Here is a 22,432-nt window from a genome sequence, read left to right on the forward strand (position 1 = left end):
TAGGTTATTGCTTACAAAGGTAAAAAAAAACCCCATATATTTTCTACCTATTCTTTTTTTATCCGCTTCGCTGATAAATGTTGTGCTTCCTCATCTGTTTCTTCCTCCTCATCATCTAAAGGATCTTGCTGAATATCGATAGCTTCGATAGGCTATAAGAAAAAAATTATGGGAATTTACAAAACAATAACATAAAAGGAAATTCTCAACATGTCTAAAAAGAAATTAAGCACCTTCACGTGTAATTAGCATTTCACTCAATAAATAATAAAATTATACCAGCGGTGGAATTTTTTTTACAAAATCATCAATATGATGCCTTTCGCCGATAGCAGCAGCTAATTGTTCCCCACAATGATCTCTGTGAATGAGAATTATTCTTGTCTTCTTATCTAACCATTCCTTGGAATGATATCCATTGTCTCCTTGTTGAATCAGAGAGAAAAAAATTATTTAGAAAACATGCATTTAAGGAATTATGCTTATGAAAATTCTATGAATGATATATACGTATATATATAATTAAAATTACCAGTAATTAAAACAACTACACAGTTCTTTGGATCTGTTAGCTTCAGGAAGTCTTCTATGAGCCACCTAATCTTATGGTCACTGCTTTGTTTGCCTTTATTAGCAGGGACGAAATGGCTCTAGAGATAGAATTATTAAATTATGAATAGAACATAGACATACAGAATAAATTATAGGCAATTTTCAGATATCACTTAACGCTAAGCTTTAGATGAAGTAAATTATATTTTTAATTTACCGTCACTGATAATAATGGTTCACTATCAATTTATGTTTCCGCTATTATTTATCTGAAGAACAAAAGTTTGGAAGGAATGATATACATATAAAGTATATTCAAATTTGTTTGTTCACAGACAGGATTGTTTGGTTTAAACGTTAGTGTTAACCCAAGTGGTTTTTTCCAAAAACCACTTGGTTTATGCGTATGTGTGGGGTCACACATACGCATAAAAAAATAACTTTTATACAGGGTGCAAATAACTAAATAAAATTAATAAAATATTTAAGGAGATTAAAAAAAATATATATTTTTACTTAATGTTTAGGAGACTTATCACTCTATTGGTATGTTTGTATCAAATGTGTTTTTAGGGACTTAACAGAAATAGAATGATCTCAACTATTGGTTATTTTTTGGTTTTATTTTATTGTGTATTTGAAAGATAAGCAATACTGTGCCAAATACTTTTTATCCTTGTTGAATGTAATTTTGAATTATAATTATAAAAAAGTACCTTTATCAACCTTTGAAGACCAAGAAGTGAAATTAAAAAAAAAGAGAAAAACGTTTCTTTTCTGCTGTTTTTTTCAGCCTGAAGCCTGTTACAATATTTTCTGTACAAGTCGCTTTCAGGCATTCAGCATCTCAATGGTGATTTTCTTTTCAAATTTTTCATGCCCTTGAACATAAGATTTTGTGTCATTCCATTAAAGCATATTGGATAGACAGATTTTTCACTGTTCAAACAGACTTTTGTTAACACTGAACTCTCGTTCACTATCTGCGTTACATCATGTGCTAAAAATGAAAAAGCCTGCACCAAAACTGGCAAAGTTTTGAATCTGAGCCGATTTCAAAAGGTTACAAATATTGAATATGTCTGTGCAATATCTATCTATCCTCTGAATGGATTTCACTTCTTGTAATTCTTTGCATTGTAGTGCAACCTGTTCATCACACATAATTGATAGTTCTGTTGGCGATACAATATTAAGCAACATCCCAGTAATATGTGAGGGATTAATCATGGTTCGTACTCTTCCAACGGAAAAAAATTCAAGGACTATTCAAGCACTTTTCAAGGTAAAACTTAAAAATTCAAGGACTTTTTTTACAAATGCATATTTTTCACATGAATAGGCGCATATGTAATTTTGATTAAAATTTTCAGAGATTACATTTGTACATACTTTTTCACATCATCCGTAATGAATAAAGGAGACCACATATATCATACAAAACATATGACACATCGAATAACACAGTTCGTGCCTGTCAACTTACTCATTGAAACGTTTAGTCTCTAAATATTGCAATTAATTTTCCTTTAAAGACTTAGAAAAAGATTAAATTACTTATTTCATTAATGCTGAAAAAATTTCTTTCGTTAATTCTGGAATTTTTTCATCAATTCTGGAATTATTTCTTTCATTACTTTTGGAATAATTGCTTTCATCAATTCTGGATTTGTTTCTTTCGCTAATGCTGAAATTCTTTTTCATTAATGCTGAATTCTTTTATTGATTCTAAAATTATTTAATTAATTCTGGAATTATTGCTTTATTAATTTTGGAATTCTCTTATCAATGCTGAAATTGCCTTTCATTAATTCTGGAACTACCTCTTTCATTAATTTTGGAAACTCATCATTGATACTGAAATTATTTCTTTCATTTATTGTTTTAAACAACTATGGATGCCATTAGAAAATAACGGAGATGCGCGACATTCAACGCGTCACGTGATCTTCCAAGGAATGATGTAGACCACTGACGTCATACCAGCGCCGGTACTAGAGGGCAACTGCCCCGGGTGGCAATTTTTAGGTGAACACCGTTATAAAATTATCGAATTCCGAATTGGTGGGGGCGGCAGTGCCGTCTTAACGCATGGGCCCACCCGGGGGTCTCAGAAAAATGAGTAGTTGAATTATTCGAAAATTTGCTAGGAAGGGCCTCGGAAAAATCATTTGGCCCGGGGGCCCACGATGCTCTTAAGACGGCAAGTCAATACAAAAATCCTAGTTATGGCCCTGCGTCATACTTTCTCCAGTAATATATATAAACTCAATGGATTTCAGCGCCGATTCACCCATTGAAGCGCAGCTTGCATTTGGCGGCATTTTTGTCTGGCACACTCAGCAACCAATCTTGATAGAAGTAGGGCGACCATACGTCCCGTATTTCCCGGTTTTCTTTGTTTTTCTGGCCGTCCCGACTTTTTTGCAAAAGTGTCCCGTTTTTTACATGACGCCTATTTCGATCTTTATTCTTTATTGAAGTCAAAGATTGAAATTATTTTGCGTCTCATAAATTATATTATGATAATTTTTTTTTTTTTTTTTTTGGGTCCTTCAGAAACAACTCCCCGTGTTCCACAGAGTATGCCACGAGGCTTACAAACGTAAGTAACAACAACAAACATATACGGTTCAAGAAACTTAAAATTTGCAATACAGCGTAATACAAAAGAAAGGAAAAATCAGATCAGTATGTACAATAACAATATACGAATGCACTTCAAAGCGCAATATTGCACCAGTGAATGCCATATGGTATCAATGCAATGAAAAAAAAAAAAAAAATTCAATACACACACATGAATAGAAAAATATACGACCACACATAAGTATATATATATCCACACATACACATATATATACACACACCAATACATACATACAAAGATAGTGAGAAAAAAATAATAACAATAGTACTTAATTAGTACTTAAATGGAAATTTTGATTAATTATTCAAGAATCGAAAACAGCACTTGCAAGGAAAATGAGAATGTACACAAGTACACATTGTATATACAAAAAATAAAATAGAAACCAATTATTTTTTCGCAAAGATATTTTGTACATATATTTTTAGAATGCGAAGGACTTCCTTTGATTTGACCAAATCGGACAATGCAGGCGGCCAAGAAATAGACAGTTTCTTAAGTTCTTTTCTGAAATGAACCCTCTCCTTCGTTAGATTTTTGCACGACAGAAGAAGATGCATAGGATCTTCTTCATTGGTTCCACATATACACAGCGAACTACTGGCAAGTTTCATTCTCGCGAGATAACTTTGAAAATTCCCATGCCCAGTAATAAATTGGGTCAGATGGAAATTTGTGGAGAAATGGTAACACTTCCTTCTCGCCAGAATCGAAGGGAAGAATTTCTTTACCGGCCTGGCATTTTTGGAACTGACATATTCTGTGTTCCACTGATGGATTGATTTGTGTCGATACACATATTTATAGTGAGATTTTGGGACTTTCACATTTTCTATGACATTAAGAAGTGTAGCAGACCGTGCGAGATCATCTGCCCTCTCATTCCCAGTGATGCCACAGTGACTTCGAACATGTGTGAAATCGATCATATATTTTTTCTTTTTAAGATCATTTATAAGACATTTGTGTCTCCACCACAAGTTTTTCTGTAGAATTTATATTTTGTAGAAAAACTTGTGGTGGAGACACAATGTCTTATAAATGATCTTAAAAAGAAAGAAAAGAAAATTATGATAATTACAACTATAAATAAGAACATTTATCTCCCACATTTGTCTTGTTGAACGTTTTATTTCGTGGAATTCATTTTAATCCACTGCAATTTGCAGTAACGCTTTGTTTCCCGCCATCGCTATTTTTCCGTAATTTCAGAAATATTTGACAACTTTGTACACTTTTGGCGTTGTTCTTGGCGATGTCCCGTATTTGGAGTTCCAATTTCCCGTATTTCTCTCAAAGAAATATGGTCAGCAATAGATAGAAGGGATTTTTCAGCCACAAGTAATTAAAAGTACACACACTTGCTACTCAGTTTTTGTTTTCTTTCTTTAAAGAACTTTGTACAAGCGCTTCACATCACTCCTAAATAAATATTTTGTTGACAGCGTGGGCAGAGATACGGGGGGCAGCGTGAAAGGTGAAGTTGATCTAATGCATATATGAATTGACATCATCGTGCCCCCCAGAAATAATGACAGTGCTCCATTATTGCAATAGATTCTAGAGCAGAAGGACTTCTTTCTACTTTAGGAGGAGCATGGCCCCCCACAAGGTGGGCTGACAAGGCTCCAGCCCTGGGGCCCGGGACAATTTTCAAAATTTTTTTGCTTTTTCACGTTATAAATTCATCATAAAGGGGCCCGTAGAATATCCCAGCCTAGGGCTCTTCTCTATGATGTGGGGGCCATAAGGAGGAGCTGAAGAAAAAAACGATTGAAAGTTCATTTTGAACTCCAGCTTTTATTCCACAATATTGCGTCAAGCCGAGCGGTTCCACGTGCACAGAGAATAAAAAGGGAAAAACATTCCAACATAGGTTTTTCGTGCCACATGAACCGAACTGGATCATTTCGTGTCGACAGAAATGTGTTACATAATCACACTACACGTTTGTGTATTTGTACCGTGGTGCATCTGCATGCTCCGGTTTGAAGGGAAGTGAAAAAAAAACAAAAATGAAGAGAAGATCGGTAAAACAAGTGGCGCACAACGCATTTGACTCCTCCAGAACAATACCTTCTAAAACAGAAGATGCTGCTCTAGAAGGTGTTGTCCAGAAGCAGTCGGCCAATCACGCCCGACGTAAAACACTGCCGTGAGGCTTGTTGCGCTCTCTAGGAAAACAGTCGAACTTGTTTTCTTATTATTGGTGAGTGGACGTCGTGGCGATTCACTTTGCACACGGCACAGAAAATCTGCTCCTACGAAAACCCGGCTTAAGAGTAATGGGAAAAAATGTGCTTTAAATCCAATTATCCAGGGTTATTGGCTGCTAAGGTTTTTTCCCTGTCCTCTGCACTTTTTTAAGGACGTCACTTATGGAGTAAAAAAAAAAGGGGCGAAAACTATTTCGGAAAACAAATTTTTCAAGGACTCTCACAGAATTAAAAAAAAATTTTTTTTTCAAGGCCTTGAAAATGAACTTTTTTTTTTTTCAAGGACCGTACGAACCATGTTAATGTACCATCTCAGCAATGCATGAGAGGGAGTAAAACAAGAATAGATGGTGCAAACATTTCATTCTCTCCAACAGCATGTTTTGGAAAGGTGGGACATTTATATGTAATAGGTAGACCACCTCACAGAAGTTATTGTAAAATGAGCATGCTCCTAGTGCAAAGTCCTTCCTTTGACTATTAAGAGCATGCCTCACCAATGCAGTGGCAGTCGTGTGACCATATTAGGCACCGCTCTAGGAGGGGTGCCAAATGGAGTTGAAAGGGTGAAAAAGGCTTTGTCGGACAAAAAAAAAACACATGATCAGTAGCACCAAAAATAGGTTCCGCATGGGTAGAGATTTTTCCACGAGCTACCCCTGTTCGCCAAATCCGGATTTTCGCGATGTGAAATTGTCACGATTGTTAACCGCACGACCGTGTAGTGGCTAGATGACAAAACTGGATATTATGGCTGGAGTTTTTACAGATCCCGTTTTTTCCCAACTATCTCCGAAAAATTTAGTTAATTTAAACGAGTAAACCAATTTTGATTCTTCGCAAAGGTGCGTGTGCAATCTTGTGGGAAATAAAGCGAATTTACGCCGTCGTTGAACGCAAGTACGTAGCCGCGAAATTACCGTTATTTTCAGTATGTAACCCGCAGGAGAAAAAACACTTTCCGAAATCTGAAAACTTGGCATACTCATTCGACTTTGATAGCCCCCGGGTTATACCAATAACAATACAGGACTTCCTAATTCAAGGTAAGTAGAAGTACTTTCCAAGGTCACAAGATAACACGACGGTGGGAAGTGAAACAAATTGAGGTTTCTCTTTCCGCACTTTTTTCCCTTGTCTCGGACAGAACGCGTCCCGTGAACAAAATTTTCATGTTTCTTTTTTTCCTAAATTTCGGGTATTTGACGAACTACAGTGCATTAGCGGTACCTCCGCAAGAGACAAACAAGAATTGCCTCCTTAGCGCACCATGTAGCAAGAGAACCGTTTCGGCGCAGCTCTTGCACTCCTGTTGTTGTGTTTGAACAACTAAAGCACACATGCACCTGTCCACATGTTCCTCTATGGAATTTCTAACGAATGAGTGAGTACACAGAATGTGCATGTATGTGTTGTGAGCCTAACATGATGTTCGTTTCTCGGGAATGCTTGTTAAGTGTTTACATAGTGCTTCTGCCATCTGTCTCCCGAATTTGGAAGCAAACAATGCGGCTGATTTATTTTTTTTGTTAGTGCCATGCATAATTTTTAATGCAGGCCTGTTTGGTCTTTGTGGAAAGACTTTTTAAAAACTAGATCATCTTACATTCACACCTTGAAGTTGGGAACCACCGAAACCCAAGTTCAGTACTAGAAAGGACAAATTGTTTTGCCATTTGCAAAAATGTTCTAATTTCTAACATGTAAAGGATAATTTTTAAATTGTGCCTATGCACTTTCCGGCTAGACCAGGACAAGCTTTATTGCTGAGATTCTGTTTGAGTTTATTTCAGTGGATGTGAAGATTGGCAAAAATGCTGAACCGGTAACGCTCTCATTATGAACATCAGCTTCATTGATGTTGGATGTATGTGCGTCTCTCTTCCAATGATGTCTGGAGAAATCTGCTGATACTACATCGACAGTTCTGTCATCAAACAGTCCCTAATCAAATCGGCATTTTTGTGACAACAGGATCAGATGGTCTCGTCTCTGGAGTAATCAGAAGATATGGACTACCTGACAGATTGGTGAGAACTTTGAAATTTGTCACGATTTATGCCAATATCATTTGAAAGCACTTTACTGACATCAAAAACTAATCTTAATTTGAATTATGATTAACTGAGGAAGAGACTAGTCTTAATTTTATAATAATACTAGGTATAATACCCGGCACTGCTGGGGTTTTCTTCAATTACTGAGGGAATTTAAAAAGTGACAAACCATCGTAAAGGCATGAACTATACATATATTGCAGGGGTGGGAAGTGACTAAGTCCATTTCGGAGCAGCAAAATTCAGGATTTGGAGCAGATATTTATAAATTGGAACAGTGAAATTAACAAGAATATTTTCGTTAACCCTCAACCCTTTTCAAAATAAAACTGCACTGTCTTTTGTTATCAAACATCTTTTCGTCAGCTTGATTTTTGTTTTTGGTGTTTTAGGCTTTTGACACCTTGTTTGAAAGAGCGGCTGTCATAAAATTTTTTGCACCCGTCTATTTAAGATGATTTTTGCTTACTGAGAGCATTATTTGCTGCCCTGAACAGCAGCACTTCAAATGAGCTAAAAAAAAGTTTTTAATTTTTTTATCCTTGGAAAGAAATTGTTGCAAAATGAGAGAGAATTTCGGAAGAATCAACTCGATGTTTGGCGATTCAGCACTCATCTGGCGAGATTGGCGATCTGACACTCGCTATTTAGCGATATTGACGATTTAACGCTCGTTATTCGGCAACATTAGCGATTTAACGCTCGTTATTCGGCAAAATTAGCGATTTAACGCTCGTTATTCGGCAAAGTTTCTAAACTAACATTCGTAATTCGGCGGACATGCGCTTTTTACTCCCGGAATGAATTTTTTTTTCACGAAACATCGGGATTTAACGCAATGACAATCGACTACAGTAATTTCTGCTGCTTCCAGTGACGACATTTTTTTTAAACGGAAACACTCGAATTTGCATCTTCAGTTCCACGATCACGGACAATATCGGGGTTTCGCGATGGAAAGCCTGATCAGGGGCCGATAGGTTAAGTATAGTGGAATAAAACACGATCTTCTCTCGTAAAGAAACGTTTCGTGGCTAGCAGGAACAAAATTTTTTTGGCGTCCTTTCCGAAATTCCGGGCATACTGAAGCAAAATTCGCTATTTGGCGCAGCAAAATGCGAAAATACGCTATTGGAGCAGGATGGCGCAAGATATTAGTTTTGGCGCAACTGGCGCAGAGTTCCCACCCCTGATATTGACAAGATTAAAGAAGTGACAAACCATTGTAAAGGCATATGCATGTTTGAAACGCATTGCTAGGGAACCACGGTAACCAAAGTAAACATTCCAGAAGTGATTGTTGAGGTCCGGAAATCATTGCTGCTCGACAGATTTTCTGCCCTGTTCTGACGAACTTTTAAAGTACTATTTCATATATATATATATGCAAAATTTGGCAATGATCGATCTAAAATTGTAGTTTGTATAGAGAACAGACACACACAGAAAATCAATTTTATATAAATAGATTCATGTCATATCAATAAATGCCTCATTGTGAAAAATCGATTTCACATCTGTTCCTTCGGTGTCTGATAACTGGGATAAAAATAATAATCCAGGAATACAACTGGCGTTTGTGCAACAACCACAAACAACTTGACTGGAAAGGCTTCATCACTGAAATTACTAAATCATGAAACTATTTCTTTTTTCAGTCACATTGACAATTAAATTTTTTATAAAATTTTTAGACTCTGAATTTAGTTTATATTTTTGCAATTTCTGAACCACACAATCATTAGCGATTAATGCTGAAATCTTCCACATCCAATATCTCAGTAGATATTGCAATTAAAAATATGGAATTTTTGTACATGCCTTTTGGAGCAGACTTTACATTCAAGTAATTAGAAGTTTTAGCATGCTGGGACTGTTTAAATTTTTTTTTAATTATATGACCCCATAAAAAAATTATGCCTTTTTAAAAAATCGCATGTCACTTTTGAAAACATTTTTCAATTGGAAGTGAATTTCAACAGTTGTACAGTCGAATCCCGTTATAACGAACTCCAAGAGACCGGAGAAATCACTTCGTTATAACGAAATTTTGTTAGAAAGGAATTTCAGGTTGTTTGCATTATTCCTATGTATACTTATTTGAGGGATTACAAAGGGGTTGTTAAAACTAGATTTTCGCTATAATGGTATTCGTTAAAACGGGATTCGACTGTATAAATAATTCAGGCTTGAATCAATCTATATAAATGGTATAATACAGTATAACTCATAAAAATTTGAAAATTCCCATGATTCACATTAAAACAACCTACGTATTCATAAACTCTTTCAAGAAAAATTTTTTGTGCGTACTTATAATTGCACACTACAAAAAACTGCCCAAATTTTATGCGCGCTTTGATGAAAAATGGGTCTTTAAAAAATTCACGAATCTCTCTGGTGTGTAGATCAAGTCAGGAGGGAAAGGAACGTTTTCAAGGTCATAGAAGAGCGATACCTTTTTATGGCCTATTTCAAGATAATTGTAAAGGAGAATATTATTTTCGAAAAATGAGTTTTGTGTAAAACTCATTTAATAGCAGCATGTTCAGAGATTCATAAGCAACAATTGGAAATAAATAAAAAAAATTCAATAAAGTAGCATATTACACATATAAAAACAATGTAACACACACATAATTACATCTTGTAATATATACTAATTACATTACATAAGGGGTCATTCGAGTATTATGTCAGCATCGATGAGGGGGGGAGGGATGTTTGGATGATGCTTAAGTCAGCAACCACCCTTTACGAAATACTCTTAATGGCATCTTACTCGGTGTGCCAAATACGAGAAAAATCTTTCGCTAGTTTGTGGACACCTGAACTAATATTCTCCCTAATGATAAATCCCTTACAGAGCCACTTCAGTGTTCTCTATATGTTTCACGGATCCTTCAAGAGCTCTGGAAATGTTTCCGGGCTGCTTAAGTGATCCGTAATTATGCAGGGGATCACTTAAGTAATCTGGGAATGTTCCGCGGGTAACTTGAGTGATGTAGAACCACACCAGGGGGGCCACTTAAATGCTCTGGAATTGTGCCACAAGCCATTTAAGCAATCTGTAAAAATGTTCCACTCAGTTCATTTTTACAAAATTGGGTTTGAGGGGGTAAGCCACATTACATAACCTTCAGGGCCACTTTTGGTCTGCAGGTCAAGGGTTTACCATACATGGCTTAAAGGGTGGGTCGCAGTGAATTTCTCAATAAAGAGAAATTTTGAGTTCTTACCTTCCAAATAACATTGAAATTAACAGAAATTGACTATAATTACATATAAAGGTATTTTCTTTCGAAATTAAATTATTTTTTTCATCTGGAGGGGGAGGCACACGAGCCCCCCCCTATGTTTCTGATCCCACCGATATGTATTAGTAGGCAATGCTGACGAAATTTTGTTGACGGGGGGGGGGGGGGGTCAAAAATGGCTATGAATTTGCTTACGTAATACTTGAATGGCCCCTAAGGCATGCTTTGAAGGGTCTCACTGTCCTGTTAGTTCCATAGCTCATCAATGAGCAGAGCTAGTGTTCCCCCAAATGTTATGCACAGGAACACAAAGGAAACTTTTCATGCAGTTTGGTTGTTTTTTTTGCACCTAAATGGACCAATATTCAATCCATGATTTTGTTAATATTGATTGGCCAATATCGATCCACGTTTTTAATCTCAACTTTTTTTTATCTTTGTGACCACAAGTGCTTTGTAAATGACTGTCAAACAGCTAATGTTAAAGGTACAAAAAATATTTGGTTATAGCAAGTTGAAAATAAGAAAACGTTTGCTATAACATTGAAAAAATTATTGAAAATGCCTGTATACAGTTGGCCTGGCTTATAATGAACACAGTTATTACAAATTTTCACATATAAGGGGCCATTCAAGTAATACGTAAGCAGATTTTTAGCTATTTTTGACCCTCTCCCCCTCCCCTTGTCAGCAAAACACTGACCCCCTCCCCCCATGTCAGCAAAATTTCATCTGCAGCTTAGAATATTTCATATCTTCAAAAAGGGTGGTTGATGACGTAAGCAACCTTCAACCCCCCCCCCCGTCATCAAATCTGAAACCCCCCCCCCGATGCTGACGTAATACTTGAATGACCCCTAATGAAGTTTTTCAGTGTCCCATGAATTTCGCATTGCTTATCTATGCTATTTTTTTTATTGCTTATAACCAGGGTAATCAAATTTGATCCCTTGGGTTGGGTTTTTTTTTTTGGGGAAAATTGTTTTCAAAGAAAATGTGTTACTTTCAGGTAATTTCAAATTTATTTATTTTTCAAATAATTACAAGAGAATAAAATATCATTAATATAGAAGTACAAAACAACCAAGGAGACATTAGTCCCATACCGGTTGTTAGTCAAAATGTTTGTGTATGCTAACCCTCTGGCTGCTCATCCCGCGATTTCCACGGGCAACTCAAATGTAGCAAAATCTGCTCATCCCGCGGGCATGTGTTTTTCTTCCTTTATTGAGGAGCGCATCCCGTTTTCCCCCCGTTTAATCACTGAAATAAATTATATACAGTATTAGACGTTTCATTTATGTTTTGGCCAACAGATGTCATTAGTTGTCCACTAAATTGCGGCATTTGAACGCATGTGGTATTACCGCTCAAACTTCACTTTTTGAGTGAAAAAAATTAGACAATTTTTGAAGCAATTTCGGTCCACAAATTGAGCAGTCAGAGAGTTAAGATTAGTACAATAAATTAAAATTCTTGACAGATAGAAAAATAATTAATGAAACAAAATTAGAAATATGCATTATAATGATAAGTGAAAAATAAACAAAAGAAAAGAGAAAGGAAAGAGAGAAATGTAATTAAATTTAGCATAACAATAGGTGGTGGCAAGATATACAATTATATTACAAGATATACAATATACAATTGGTGTGAATAATATATATGTAAACAGGGGTTGAAGGTGCTATAACACTTATGCAATATGAGAACATGAATCAAACATGTACGGAATACAATACTGTACATCTGTGCCAGGGTTGTTTGGTTTAAACCACTTCGGTTTTTTTCAAAAAATCAAATAAAAGTTGCCTAAATATAATTTTTTCCCTTGAAAAATATCATATTGGTTCATTATTAGCCAAAATGCTTCATTTTTACCACATTTTATATCCTTGGGGTACATTCTGATGGTATATCTTTAAATGACATAAGGTTTTATGAGTGATTTTTTTCAAAAAGTCTCATAAAAGTGGCCAGAATATATATAAATTTTTCATATGAAGTATCTTAGTTATTTAAAGTTATATACAAAAGCCAAAATTTCTCATTCTTACAACATTTTCTAACCTTTGGCTACATTCTGATGCTCTATCTTTAGCAAATTCATGAATAAGGATTGCATCACACATCTAAATGTAGTGGTGTATTATCTCACAGGGGTTTTTTTTCCCTTCACAAAGAAGCAGCTACAGTAGTGACACCATTATGCTAGGGGCAGGTGGTCCTATAATCCAATAAAGACACCAGCTGTCCTTAAAGGACAAAGACCAGTGTACTAATAGTTACATTACCTCACATACATTTTCTTTCCCATAAGAAGTAGCACATCTCCTACTGTATATCTCCCAGTCTTAATATTCAATAGTTGTTTTATACTTTCACACACACACACTGTTAAGCCCAGTTAATCAAGGTTCTACTGTATAGTAGTAACAGATTTTTGAAAAATAATCAGCTATATACAGGGTGATTATAATTTAAGTTTTGATTCCAAAACTATACAATAAGTACGAATCAGAATGACTTGAAAATTTGCATGGATACTCCTGAAGCAATGGAAGTTTCTTTCGCAAAAGAAAAAAGTGCAAAATGTGCAAGTAGACGATGCTGTACTTGGCCCGCAGTATAATCTATTTTGTGCAACCACATCATTTCGACACTTCCACAGCATCAGTGTGTGGATAGAACTTCTATCAAGATGCACATTGCAATACCAGCAAAGCAGCTGCTGAAGACCCATTTTGACAGGATGCACCTTAACCTTTGCAACTTCTGGCTGTGGGGGTACCACAAAATGTTATAAACAGTGGTCAGATTAAGTGGTTTAATAAAGCTGAATTGCAAGAACATCCACATTATGACCCTGGCATACTCCGATTTCGTTGTTGAACAAGAATTTTTGTGTTTTCAACCTCATAGCCAGAACACGCGGTGGACAACATATTTAACATTTCTTAAGTAAGTTGTAGTTTTTTTCTTCAATTACTTTGTTTTTTGTGATGTTTCCATGAATTATGAAATCGTGAAATGATATAATTAAGTTATCATTTTGCCATAACTGACTATCGTTTCCATTCTGCAAGCAAATTTCCCAAGTGGTGGATGATGTCATTAATTTTACATTTTTAAGTATTTTTGCCCCTTTATCAAATAAAATTGAATTTTTTCAGGAACATTCATGTCAATTTTCAAGTCATTCTGACAATCGTTCTTTTTTTACAGTGTTTTGAAATCAGAACCTTAGTTACAAGGGATGATCAAATGAAAAGGTACGAAACGACGCAAAAACGTAACAGTTAAATATTGCATATTCCGCCATGGGAGAACGTAGCGAGACATCTCGGGATGCGATTGGAATCTCTGACTGGGATCGGAGCATGCGCAGGAGAGAGCAGAGGCTCTTATCAAAAGCGGCGTCCAAATTATGCAGCAGTCCGTATGAGGACAAGATGGCGTTCGTGTTGCAAAATTTGACGATTGAGGAGCAGCGAGGTGTTATCCGATTTCTGACAGCAGAAGGTGAGAAACCGGCAGCTATTCATCGCCGGATGGTGACAGTTTACGGGGAGAAATGTGTCTCTGACAAGTCTGTCAGAAAATGGAGTGCCCGTTTTCGTGCAGGCCGTGAGAGTGTGGGTGATGACCCGAGACCAGGCCAGGCAAACACTGTCATCACGAGCGATCTCATCGACAAGGTGGACGACCTAGTGAGAAGTGATCGGCGTGTCACATTGCGAATGTTGGCGGTGAAGGTGGATGTCAGCTATGGAACCGTGTGGACAATTGTTCACGACAGGTTGCGATATCGGAAGGTGTGTGCCGCTTGGGTTCCGAAGCAGCTCACCGACCAGCAAAAGGAACTGCGTATGGGGCTAGCACTGCAACATCTGTTTCGGTATCAGGAAGACCCCGCTTTCATGGAGCGGATCGTCACAGGTGATGAGACCTGGTGCCATCACTACGAGCCAGAGACAAAGCGGGACAGCATGCAGTGGAAGCATGCGTCGTCACCTCCCCCTAAAAAGTTCAAAGCCGTGCCGTCAGCAGGCAAGGTGTTGCTCACCGTCTTTTTCGATGTTCAAGGTCCGCTACTTGTGGAATTCCTCAAGCACAGAAAAACCATTAACTCCGATGTGTACTGTGAGACACTCCGACGCCTACGCAGGTCCATCAAGAACAAAAGACCGGGGCTGCTCACGAAGGGTGTGGTTCTGCTCCATGATAACGCGTCCACACGTCTCCAAAGTCACACACATGGAACTGGCCAAGTTCAAGTGGGAGCCGTTGGACCATCCGCCCTACAGTCCGGACATGTTGCCCTACGATTTCCATGTGTTTGGTCCACTGAAGAAACACCTGAAAGGGAAGCGCTTCAACTCGGACGACGTACTCAAGGACGCTGTGAAGGACTGGGTCTCGTCACGGCCACAGGAATTCTGGGAACAAGGAATCCTGCGGCTTGTTCATCAGTGGGATCGTTGTGCTCAGGCCTATGGTGCATATTTTGAATAAAGTCTACATTTGTACCCACCGTGTCGTTTCGTACCTTTTCATTTGATCACCCCTATTATAATCACCCCGTATATTATAAACCATTGCTAATTAATCTGCATTATTTATGCTTCATTAAATACATTATATTCACCTAATTTTTATTAATTTTTGCAAAATAGCTTCCTAATTAAGTATACTGAAAGTAACTGGAGAAAAACCTTTATATATTAAATAATAGATATAATATAATATAATAATAATATTAAATAAATAGATTAATAATAACATTAAAAGAATTTTCAAACACACAGTAATCCATTGAGTTAAGCAAAAAATAATTAAATTGCAAAAGTTGGTTTTTGTTAAAATGTAATAAATATTTATTGATTAATTAGCATGGGAATAGTGTTAATTACATTAATAAACATTTTATTTTCGTTAATTATTGGAAGTTTGAATGATCTTTCAGAAATTTTATTGTTTTTAATGTAAATACTATTTAAACCAAAAAAACCTGGTTTAAACCAAAAAAACCGGGTTTTTTACCAACCCTGGCTAAAACCAAAAATGAAAAAAAGTGATGTTTTGAAAAAAAAAAATTGGGATTGCACAAAGTCTGCTATTCTTTCTCTTTAAATGGTTCCAAGAAATGAGATGAAAACATTCTCTGAGGTGTCCTAAAAGGAAAAGCTTTTGCATGCTTATTTAGCACAAATGATTTAAACTCAAAATTTCTAACATTCACAATCACATTTTTTTTAATTACGTGAAATTTTAATTAAATTTTTAATTTTTATTAAAACGTATTATCCTGATTTATTCACACATTTTAAGAACGCTGAAAAATGCCTCTGGTGCAAGTAAAATATTTTATTTTGCTTAAAAACCCATAAATTTTCAAGCTGGTATGGATACAACAAATACTTGCACTTGTTTTCAACTAAAAATTAAAGTTATTACCAGATTGCACTATAATTTTTTTTTTTTACAAAATTTCAATCATTTTTTTTAAGTTTAGAAAAATATATATTTTTCGTTCACACACACATCATAGAAACACTTTAAATTACTCATCACTCATCTGATACATCACACACAATTTACTTGTTGATATATTTGTTGGAATTGAGCAATTTGTTAATATATATATATTACTATTCAAAAATAAGAAACCCTCCCAAGTTTTGGGACCCATTTTTTTTGGCAAACAAACCTTATACACATTGTATCTGATCAAAGGCACATGGAACAAAGCTGAGCTTTGATCTGCCTGCAAACCACAAGATTATTAAATCATCAATTATTGATAAGGAATGAGATAAAATGTCTCACCTCTTGGTTTTTTGAGGTTTACCAAAAGTTGTTCTAGCTGATTCATGCAATTGTGCATCTCTGCTTTGTCTTCTTCATTTGAGTTTCTCATTTCCATCAACATGTCATAGCTGTTTTTTCCAACAGCAAGCACTGACTGAACTTTTTCATAAATTCTCCCTAATATTTGAGATATAAAAGCATCTTCACGTTAAACAAAATTTTTGAAACAAATGAATTTTTTATTGATGTACAGTGAAACCAGGGTCAAATGCTGCTAAATTTTAGGGCCCGCAAAACTTAAAAATTCTTATATTTAGTTACAATGACTAACATTAAATATCTCAATAAAGTAATAGTAAAGTAATATAAAATTACTGGTGGTTTATAGACAGGAAACCACCAGGCTTAGGGCTTTTGTACCAAGTCAAAGTGCCCAAGAGCGCTAAATTCTCTATTTAATGATGTTTTTAAAACTACACGGGGAGGGGGGAGGGGGTTCATGGTTGCCCCGGCCGAAAATGTGTTTAGTTGAGGCTCTGGGTAGTGGTCGTCTAGTCCTGACAACCCTTCTATTGTGACGCTATGATATGGCTGTTTGGCCTGCCCAACCTTTTGGAGAGTGCGGGCCACTTCACTGGTTTGAAAACGTGTCACGGGCCATTTAAGTGTTCTGTAAATGTTCCGCGGGTGACTTGAGTCATCTATAAACGTGCTGCGGGTTACTCAAGCGATCTAACATGCCAAGGGTCACTTAAATGATCTGGAATTGTGCCCTGGGGTCACTCAGGTAATTTGGAAGTGTGGAGCTAGGCCATTCGAGCGATGTAGAGCTGTGGCGCAGACCGCTTAAGTGATAAATAAATGTGCCGCCTTTTTCATTTTTACACAATGAGGTTTGAGGTCGTGGGGTATGGGTTGAGCATATATAGTTTATATGGTAAAGAAACAATTATTCCGGGCTGACTGTGCTTCAGCTTGATTGTAGAGCAGTGGTTAACCTTCAAGTACAAGGGACCACGTTTACAAGTTTTCTCGCTGGGTGGTAGGTGCTATTGTCCGAATTTATTAAATTTCTATTTTATCACCACAGTACATAGTTTGATCGTTTTCGAATGATAGTAGAAACTTGGAAGGCGCCGGGGTGCCAGAGGACTGAAAGGATGGGGAAAAACCATTTTAGAGGGTCGTAAAGCTGTTCTCGCCAGACCGCAAAATACTTAAGCCTGTCCCTGAGTGAAACCCCTCTTAATCAGGACCATATTAACCCATACGAAAGCCCCAAGCTCTCAAGTGATTTTGGTGCCCCCGTTCCTTTTACTTCTAACATCGACGCATTACCTGGGACCCTCATGGCCTCAAGTGTCAGGAAGGCTTCGTAGCACATTTTTTTTTGGTTAAAATTTTGGAAAGAGGATGCAAATTTGTAGGCAGATACAGTCAAATCCTGTTATAACGAACTCCAAGAGACCGGGGAAATCACTTCGTTAGACCGGAATTTCGTTATAAAGGAATTCCAGGGTTTTGCATTGTTCCTATGTAAGCTTATCTAGCAGATCAGAAAAGTGTTCATTAAAACGAGATTTTCGCTATATTGTCATTCGTTGAAACAGGATTCGACTGTATTTGTAAATAAGGGGAGGGGGAGATATGATGCTGTAGAGACTGCTTCTGGGTTACTTTATGGAAATTGGACGAAATCTCAATACAAAAACTGAACATTATCGTGTCATCCTCAGTAAAAACGGAAATTTACTCGGTCGCTTGAGGGGAGGGTTCATGCATTCATTCCCCCTAACCCGGCTACGACTAGATATTTGACTATATCCAGCTAGGTCAGCTAGAGCAAGCACAAATTTTTACGCTCCGTGTAATGTTAAAGGAGTGATTCCAGAAAGGATTAAGCACCTCCTCTGGTCCAGGACACTAGACCCGGCGCCTACCCATAATTTTTTTAATCAAAAAAAAGAGTAAGCTTGGCACCCCTCTTGTCCAGCACCCGAGCATCAGAATCCTGCCCGCTCTCCCTTACTTGCGACCCTGGCAAACCTGTCGATATAAGTATACAATCATCCCTCCTGACTAAATAAATACTTGAAAAGGCGTATTAAAAATCAGTGCTGCCTTATCGCATGATGTGGGCCCCTCACAAAAATTAGAACTGGTTGAAATTTTCGTAATTTGCCAGGGTAGGGTCTCAGAAAAATCTCTTGGCCCGGGGGGGGGGGGGGAACTCATTCAAAGATGGCCCTGTCTATAATGCTAACCATATACGTATAAGAAACCCCTACTATTTTTGCCAAAAAAGAGTTAAAGAAAATTTATGATCATTAATTCATAATGTTCTAAACCCAAATAATAAAATTATAATTAATTAAATACAAAGAAATAAAATTACACTGTTATCCATGATGGTGCTTCAGTCGATGTAATGACGAAGAACGAATTTTTCGCTGCACGGGAGCCAACAAACACTCTCCTTCAATGTTCTAGAACCTACTAGACAGTGTTCCTCAGTTGTCAATCAATCAAGGGTTTTGTTTTAGCAGGGTTTTTGGCTACAGCAACGCCCTCTCCCTGCAGCTGGTAGAGATTTTCTACATGAAAAGGAAAAAATACTAATCATTGCAGACTGCTCCCAGAAATTAAGAGCAAAGGAAAGCAAAAAAAAAAAAAGAAGGGACCTCAGTTGTCAGTTTTGTTTCTACAATACAATACAATAATAATTATACAGGGCTCTCGGCTACTAGGACCATACCCTGATCATGAGAAAAAATAGAGGAGAAAATTGACAGGAAAGAAGATGCTCGATCATAGCAAGAACCACAAATAAAGCATTTTCACAAACAATGACAATAACAAAAGCATTAATAATGCCTCATAGTTAAACAGATAATGAAAAAAAAAAAAATTATTACAACAGTACAAAGTTACGAGTATGGAAAAAACTGGAGAGGGAGGAAAAAAAAAAATTATATATATACATATGCACATGCAAATAAGTAACAAAAGAAACAGTAGCACGCATTAGCCGAAACACTACGAAAACAAAGAATCAAAATACAACAATAAATATTAAAATGAAATGTACCTTACATTCAATGAAAGAACCTTAATACTGCTGTCACATAATTCATTAGGAGCAATCAGGAGAAATAAGTAAAAAAAATTATATATATAATAATAAAAAAAGGAAAAAATACATCTGTTAAAAATAGCCCAGACTGATGGGAGGAAAAAAAAAATTTTTAACAAGATAACAATGAATTCTTTTCACTGAAAGCGGAAAGTAAAACAAGAGAGAAAGAGGGGGGGGGACACAAACATAAAGGCAACATTATCTACTTGATAACAATCCGGGGGGGGGTGCTTAAAAAACCTTTTTTTTTTTTAATGTTCGACGTTTCCTTGCTCTTGCCGCGGGCGAGAAGAGAGAATCGGTACAATCAATTGCACAAGAATTATTGGAACCAGGATCTTCATCAGATGGAAGGGGGTCATTAAAGTTTATACCTGAAAAAATACCTGAGGCCTCCATGGCCACATTTACATCTGAAGGTGGCATGCACGTGTTTTGGAGAGATGATTTAACTGAATTCACGATCACCGGTATCAAGGATCTAATAGAGTTATGAAGGGATTCTTGGAGACTGGAGGTAAGCTCCTTGAGAACGTTTTCACGAAGCGCATTTATTTCCTCATGTACCAGAGATATGATCTCAAGTTTCAAAGAGTTAATGTCCGACGACGTTGAAATATTAGCACGACCAGCATACGACGAATTATTTGATTTACACCTTGCGCGTGCGATATTTATAGGGACGTGGTTTTCAGCTTTGTATTTGAGGACTTTAGCTTCAAAAATAAATGACGAACAATTCCGGTCAGTGGCTAGGTGTGAAGCTTTGCAGTTTATACAAGAAACTGAATTTTGACATAGCTCAAAGACATGGTCATCACCACCACACTTTTTACACAATTGAAGAGGGGCTCTACAAAACTTTTTTCGGTGCGAGTAACTAAAACATCTAGGGCATTGATTTGGATGATCGATGAAGCGACGGGGATGGAAAATCAAGAACCACAGTTTTACCTCACTTGGTATACTTTTACCAAGAATCGTAACTAATACTGTGTGTAAAGGATTATTGTCTTTGATGAAACGACGAACACTGATAACATGGAGGTTTTCACCAAGAAGCTCTTCAGCAATCTCGCTGACTGGAATATCAGTAGGAACATTATTGAGCACAAACTTAGATGAGATGGATTCCGTAAGAAGGAAAGGTTTAACCGGAATATCAAATATATTCTCAATGTTTAAGAACTCCTTCGCAATTTGTGGATTACCTGTGGTGATAAGAAGCTCACCAGCACGTGTGAAGCGGATTTCATGAATATCTTTGGAATTAGAGATTTGGCCACATATAAATTTTTTCAGTTCAATAGGTCTTGTTTTCGGAACGGCTACCGGACCCGAAAATTTGATAGTATACAAACACGCAGGTTCAATAAGATCGATGATTTCAGCATCACAAATCGAGGACGACCAAACATTAGAAAGGCTGGGCACCTTACCTTTGTTGGCCGAAGAAAAGGAATCCGCCTTGGCAGAACACATGGTTTTCGGGAACTCTTTGGCACCTTCAACCATAAATTGAATTAGTTTACCATTGTTTTCATCTTACAAACAACATGACCACGTGGGGTAACTAAGCCTTTATTTAACTGTATAAAAATTCACTTTGAAGCGAGAAGGAAAAAAAAAATTAAAATAAAATATAAAGCAGAAAAATATTTTTTTTTTAACACCGAACCGCACGATCCCAACAATCCTGTACTTGACCATCGAGATAAACTCCCAGTTTTGTTTCTTACCGCGTTTTCCAAAACAGTTACAGTTACAGTTACAGTTGAATTAAGCAGGGCTATCGGCTGCAGAGACCATTCCCTGGCTGGGAGAGAGAAATGTGAGGTAGGTAATAAAATAAAGAAAATTGAAAATTCAAAACAACAACAGTAGTAGATTACTACAAAAACAAAAAGAATGGAAATGGGATGATATGAAAAAGAAAATCTTCAGATCTAGGGGACGATGCTAGATCACTTTTGTGAGTTATGAGATGTAGTCCCAGGATGAGTGTGTGTTTAGGTTGGAAAGGACCTCAAAACCAGAAAGAAATGTTAAATAAATCTTTTACTTAACGAAATGAATTTTTCGAAATGACCAATCGATATACGGAGGTTGGACGCCATGAAGGTAGGCCAAGATTTAATGGGAGGAGAGGACGCAAAAAAGGATGGAATGCGATGACGCATGAAGCGGGAGCAGTTGAAAAGAAAATGGGTCGCAGTTTCCGGAAGTTGGCAGTGTGAACAGAGAGGGCTGTTAACTTTTTTGATGAAAAACAAGTAAGCATTAAGAGGCGCTCTATCACAGATTAACTTGTAAAAGAGGCGTTCAAATTTTGAATTAGAGAAGAGATGAGAAATCTGATTACAACAGTTGAAGAAAATTTGAAAGTCAGGAATAGTGGAATTAAGCGAATCAGATGTATATTGACGAAATGAGAGTCGTAACATAGATCGTAGGTCCTCTGGATAAAGAGCCGGCGTGACGTAAGGACTGGGAGAGGAGGAAAGCGAACGAACATAACTGTCAATAGACTCGTTCAAATCTATCCCAGAATGTGCAGGGACCCAAATTAAAGAGATATGGCAGGTATAAGAACAAACCATTAGAAGTTGGGAATAAAGGAGGTGGATGACTGTGGGAGAGTGACTGGAGAATTCATTAGTCGCATGAAGAACTGATTTAGCATCCGAAAAAAGGACCACGGGTTGGCCCCTGGTGGGGATAAATGATCTCAAGCCCATAGTGATAGCTAGAGC

At 37.0% G+C, this 22,432-nt stretch overlaps 1 protein-coding gene across 2 annotated transcripts; it reads right to left on the reverse strand.

The window, feature by feature from the left end:
* Positions 1–531: 531 nt before the first annotated feature.
* Positions 532–21,411, reverse strand: LOC149089045 (uncharacterized). 2 transcript variants are annotated; one of them, XR_016193285.1, is made up of 4 exons: positions 21,119–21,411; positions 18,939–19,137; positions 16,562–16,720; positions 532–650 (listed from the first exon to the last, which is right to left on the reverse strand). XR_016193285.1 is itself a non-coding variant. In XM_089236846.1 (4 exons), exons 1-2 carry the CDS (start codon positions 21,192–21,194, stop codon positions 19,061–19,063), a joined length of 381 nt encoding a protein of 126 aa, XP_089092972.1. In that variant the 5' UTR covers positions 21,195–21,411; the 3' UTR covers positions 532–650; positions 16,562–16,720; positions 18,939–19,060. The 2 variants fall into 2 exon arrangements, 1 of the variants encoding a protein (XP_089092972.1); XM_089236846.1 differs by having other exon boundaries at positions 20,891–21,411.
* Between the last annotated feature and the right edge of the window lie 1,021 nt (positions 21,412–22,432).

Source organism: Pholcus phalangioides, unplaced genomic scaffold, assembly GCF_987345545.1.
Source record: "Pholcus phalangioides strain wild (caught in Gottingen) unplaced genomic scaffold, Ppha-v1.0 ptg000002l_1, whole genome shotgun sequence".
NCBI lineage: Eukaryota > Metazoa > Arthropoda > Arachnida > Araneae > Pholcidae > Pholcus > Pholcus phalangioides.

Coding starts and splice junctions, on each gene's coding strand:
- LOC149089045 (XM_089236846.1), bottom strand. CDS start 21,194: ATGGTTGAAGGTGCCAAAGAGTTCCCGAAAACCATGTGTTCTGCCAAG. Junction 19,138..20,890: donor TGAGCTTCTTATCACCACAG/GTAATCCACAAA, acceptor CTTTTCATGTAG/AAAATCTCTACCAGCTGCAG.